The 4,986-nt window shown below is 45.0% G+C and overlaps 1 protein-coding gene across 3 annotated transcripts in view; it reads left to right on the forward strand.

Moving 5' to 3' along the window:
• Positions 1-2,266, forward strand: part of trit1 (tRNA isopentenyltransferase 1) — a 66,050-nt gene extending 63,784 nt beyond the window's left edge. For all 3 annotated transcript variants that reach the window (XM_032534773.1, XM_032534775.1, XM_032534774.1), the window contains 2 exons: positions 1,237-1,354; positions 1,659-2,266. In XM_032534773.1, coding sequence (XP_032390664.1) covers positions 1,237-1,354; positions 1,659-1,876 — 336 coding nt within the window. In that variant the 3' untranslated portion in view covers positions 1,877-2,266. The remainder of the gene's footprint in view (positions 1-1,236; positions 1,355-1,658) is intronic.
• Positions 2,267-4,986: the final 2,720 nt, after the last annotated feature.

The raw sequence follows: 4,986 nt of genomic DNA on the forward strand, positions 1-4,986 counted from the left end.
CCCACAGGTGGTGGGCCCATGGGCTGGAGGGAGAGGTGCCACGTTGCTGGTTCGGGCTGTGCCCGACCGGGCTCCGTGGCAAAACCGGCCACCAGACGCTCGCTCACGAGCCCACCGTTTGGGCCTGGCTCCAGACGGGGGCCCCGGGCTTCCTCCGGGCGGGGTCTCTCTATCCCTTCCTTGCTCAACCATTGAAGTCTTCGAACCATTCTTTGTCTGGCCCCTCCCCTGAGACCTCTTTGCCTTGGGAGACCCTACCAGGAGCACAAAGCTCCAGACAACACAGCCCTCAGGTTCATAGGGACACACAAACCTCTCCACCACGATAAGGTGATGGTTCCCGGAGAGTGTGCCCAGCAGCAAAGAAAACTTTGACCACCTTTACAAACTGGATCCAAACATGAAGATCTGCAGATATCAAAACCACCATTTAGTTTTAAGGCTGACGACGTGCAGCTGCTGGAGCACACACACACACACACTGAGTGTACCCAGCAGTTCAGCGCTTGTGTTTAATCTTTTACCCGCCATAGTCTTTTGAGAGGGCCTCAACCTTTCTCCGCAGAATGTCCCCCCCCCACGGCAACCCTTGCCGCAGTCTCAACGCACTACCCCCGTTTAAATCAAATGTAAAGTTCAGCGTTTTTGCCAGACCATTGGACGTCCACGCAGCCATTGTGAACGCATCCTTTCACTTATCCAGAAAAGGTCGTCCTTTAAAGACACGGTCGGCTCCTCTTGTCCAGGTGTCAAAGTGTCCTTGAGCAAGACACTTAACCCCGAGCTGCTCCTGATGGGCAGTACAGCACTTTGCATGGCAGCTCTGCCACCATCTGTGCATCAGTGTGTGTGTGAGTCGGTGAATGAGAGGCTAATTGGAAAGCACTTTGTCTGGTAAGGTTAAAAAAAAAAAAAAAAAAAAAGCTCTATAAATGCAGTCCATTTACCATTTTACTAAATAGTATTTCATAAACACTATATTTAAGGAATCCTGTTGTGTTTTGACCACTGGTTAGGAGCAGGTGTTTTGTTTGAATCTTGCACACAAGGGTGCATGGGGGTTACACACACTCTGCCCCCTGTTTGACATTATTCTGCTGAGTTAGTGGCAGTAACGTGCCAACAGACACAGCAATACACCAACATGGGCGGTGATGAAGAGGACTGCTAGCTGGCAAACAGAATGGAAAAAGTCTAGAAACCCTAACACTGAAAACTTGTTTCCCAACGAATCAGGGTGAGGAGCCAGCTCTTCAGCCAATCAGAGTGCAGGAGGCGGCGCAGAGGAACAAACGGAGCCGCCACACATGTGATCTGTGTGACAAAGTGATCATCGGGGACCTGGAGTGGACAGGTGAGGCTGTCGAACCCACATCACATTTCATCGACATTTCTATCGCCCCAAATCACACATTTTATTTGGTGTTTGTATGTAGCCATCCGAATGGATATCCCTTTAATCTCTTTCAGATTTATAACCTAATTAAACTATATGTTGTTAGAGTACACACCCTAAATCAACACACCTTTTCTGCTTGTTGATATCTGAGCAGAAGCCAGTTTTCTAGTTTCAGGGACAACCTAAAAAAACATGATCATGATTCACCGAGATGAAACTGTATTATCTCATGTCCTCCGTTTATTATCTTAACCTGCAGCTCACCTGAGGTCCAAAAAGCATCACTACCACATTAAGAAGAAGAGAAAGTTGGATCCGGCCAGTGGCCAATCCCAGGTCCCCCCTGCACCTCCAGAGATTGTGGACGGCGTCTCAGAGGACCCTTGTGTTACTGTTGCCCCGGGCTGCACCGAAACCTCGCAGGAGACTTCCCAGGACACCAGGACTACAGACAAGGAAGTACCTGTGACAGTTTAAGGGTGACGCAGACTCTGGACTACATCTTCATTCAGGTTTCCACCACAGCACTAACAGCTGTTTCCCTCTTGGATTCCATAGAGTTGAATTGAGCTGCATTTTCTCTATGATCCTTATTTGTCAGACTATTAAAATGGCATGACCGACCTTCTTATTAGCCCTGTAGATTCAGGAATTAATAACAATGTGAATAGCAAAGAGCATATTTGAAATATTCCAACATATATTTTTAGAGTGTGGATCCTTGAAACGGTTTATTTTTGTAGTAGAGGTGTTGATAGTGCAGACAAATCGACATTCTGGACCTAAAAGAAGTGTGCAGCCAAACAACTGTAATTTCAAGGACTCTGCTTTCCCACCGCCTATTAAAGGGAAACTTTTTATTTTTTACTTTAATGTCTTCGCATTTCTGGATTTATCTTCGCCATGTCTCGTGCACTTTTAACTTCACCCGCTTGGTTTTTAAAGACGTTGAATAAACCACAGGATGTCCACGTTTTTTAAATAGTGGAGGAGAATGTTTTTTTCCCCAGTTGGGATTTAACAGGTTTTCACATGACTTCAGCAGTATCTCAGTCACTGGCGTGCTTACACAGCACAAAGTGTTTGCCTGCTGCCATTAAATAAGTTTGCATAGCTCTTTGTGCGATAATGACTTGTCTTCTGATTAGTGCCGTTGCTCTGACAGTAGTACAAACGGCGGGCTCAGGCTGTGCGGCGTAAGTGTGTTTTCCCAGCGGTGTTTACTGCTCTTTGTTTATCTAGCGGTGCGTCGTACCTCTTTCAAACCAAGGTGCGCCTGCTTGCCGCAAATCACTTACACAATACCGGGCGTCACTTCAGAGGCCTCTTTTGGCACTCCCTTTCCCCTCTCCTCACCTGCCGCTTTTTTTTCCCCCCTCACACTGCCCCTCCCTTCCTAAGAATCGGACAATTGTTCCACAGTCTCGACAAAACACTCCATCATCTCCTTCTTTAAGGTTTCAGTCCGATTCTCAGACGTATTCTTTCAGTAGGAGTTTTGTTCACAGGCTCCCAGTGTTTGACCTCATCCACATGACTAAAAATATTTCCAGCCATATAATAGCTGGAAGTGTGTGTGTGTGTGTGTGTGTGTGTGTGTGTGTGTGTGTGTGTGTGTGTGTGTGTGTGTGTGTGTGTGTGTGTGTGTGTGTGTGTGTGTGTGTGTGTGTGTGTGTGTGTGTGTGTGTGTGTGTGTGTGTGTGTGTGTGTGTGTGTGTGTGTGTGTGTGTGTGTGTGTGTGTGTGTGTGTGTGTGTGTGTGTCCCACATTCTCAAACTGGGTCAGGCCTCAAGCTTACTGGGGGTTTACCATGCAGCATGTAGTCACACTGATAGCAAAGGTCACTGTGCAACTGGTGTCTGTTTATTTTTTATTTTTTTCCTTTTCTGTGTTTGGACTCTGGTTTGTTTTTCTTTCCTCAATACATTTATTTAATCAGACGTACAAATGCTTTGCTCTTTTCCTTCTCGGGAATTCATTTCTTCCATCTCTATGATCTCTGTAATTACAAAAGCTGAAACACTGAGAGTGATCTCTGAGGAGAAATTGTTGTATCAGTCATCTGATTTGCACTTTTTAAGCAGCTTTATGTGTGATATGTTCTTATCTCCAAGCACTGCTGAATCACTGACTTCCCATTTAAAAAAACAAAAACAAATAAAGCTTGTGCAAGTCCATGACATAAGGCCTCTTGAGCCGTGCAGAGGTGGAAAACTAGGGCGGCATCCACAGTCACAAGGCTAATTATTGATTTACGCGCCGCGATGCAGTGAATCATCTGTGATCACACACACACACACACACACACTAAATAAACTCATTAGCTGTAGACAGTGAGCACAAAGTATCAGCACACCAGACCCGCTTTGAAATGGGAAACTTGCAACTGTGGCCTCCCACACACAAATAAGTGCTCTAAAAGTGGAGATTTCAGCTTTCTTGATTGTTTTATTTGATTGCTACTTGAGCAAGCTTAGAGAGAGAGAGAGAGTGTGTGTGTGTCTGTGAGTTTGTCTGTCTGTCTGTGTGTGTGTGTGTCTGTCTGTCTGTCTCTCTGTCTGTCTTTGTCTCTCTCTCCGTCTCTGTCTATCTCTGTCTCTCTCTCTGTCTCTTTCTCTCTGTGTCTCTCTCTTGGTCTCTGTCTCTCTGTCTCTCTGTCTCTCGGTCTCTCTCTCTCTCTCCCTCCACAATAACTCACCCAGTTTTAGCGCTCCATTTCTGTCTCTACATCTCTCAGTCCAGTCCTCTGTGAAGGGGCTCAGTAGCTGTATATGTCCACAGAGCACAGACTGTCCCATCCACGGGGCCCACCGGGGGCGAGGGGGGGGGGGAACTCCAGGCTTACTTATGTAACACACGCTGCAGCCTATAGATGCTTGTTGTCTGTGTCTGGCCAGTTTGCCATGGAGGTTTTTGGGTTCTGGTATTGACTTTTACTGCATAATACTGCATCCAGTGTCCGTATGCTGCAAATATCTACTTTTGACTACTGTAGATATATCCTAGTTTATGTCATGATGCATATATTACAATGTTTGTGTGATTTAGTGCCAAAAAGAACAGTTATTTATTGAGAAAAATTGCTTTGTGCTTTTCAATTAATTCTTTTACATTACATACATTTGCAATAGATAAGACGATTGATACCACACTCAAGGGTGCGCAATTAATTTTATAGCTACAGCCAGTAGTAGCTTAGTTAAGCATGAAGACACATATATATTAAACAATATTTGCAATCTTTTGAGGTGCTGATAAGGTTTTGGTACATTTGGATGGAGACAGGCTAGCAGTTTACCCCTGATTTAGTCTATATGCTAAGCTAAGTAGCTTCATATTTAGCATACGTGGCAAGAAAGCAAATGTCAAAAATCAAACTACTCCTGTAAGGACTATATAAATGAGAAAAACTTAAGTTAAATATACTCTAATGCAACATTTTGAGACAGTCAAACTCCATTTTGGGTTTTTCGGGGTCAGTGTAGTTGAACTTGCAGGGCAGTAGTGTGTCATCCAGTGACTGTGCGTCTAGGTAATTTGAAGTCCACTTAATCCTAATCTCTAATCCCATTTGACTAAACATTCTC

Source organism: Etheostoma spectabile, chromosome 14 (assembly GCF_008692095.1).
Source record: "Etheostoma spectabile isolate EspeVRDwgs_2016 chromosome 14, UIUC_Espe_1.0, whole genome shotgun sequence".
In the NCBI taxonomy this organism is placed as follows: domain Eukaryota; kingdom Metazoa; phylum Chordata; class Actinopteri; order Perciformes; family Percidae; genus Etheostoma; species Etheostoma spectabile.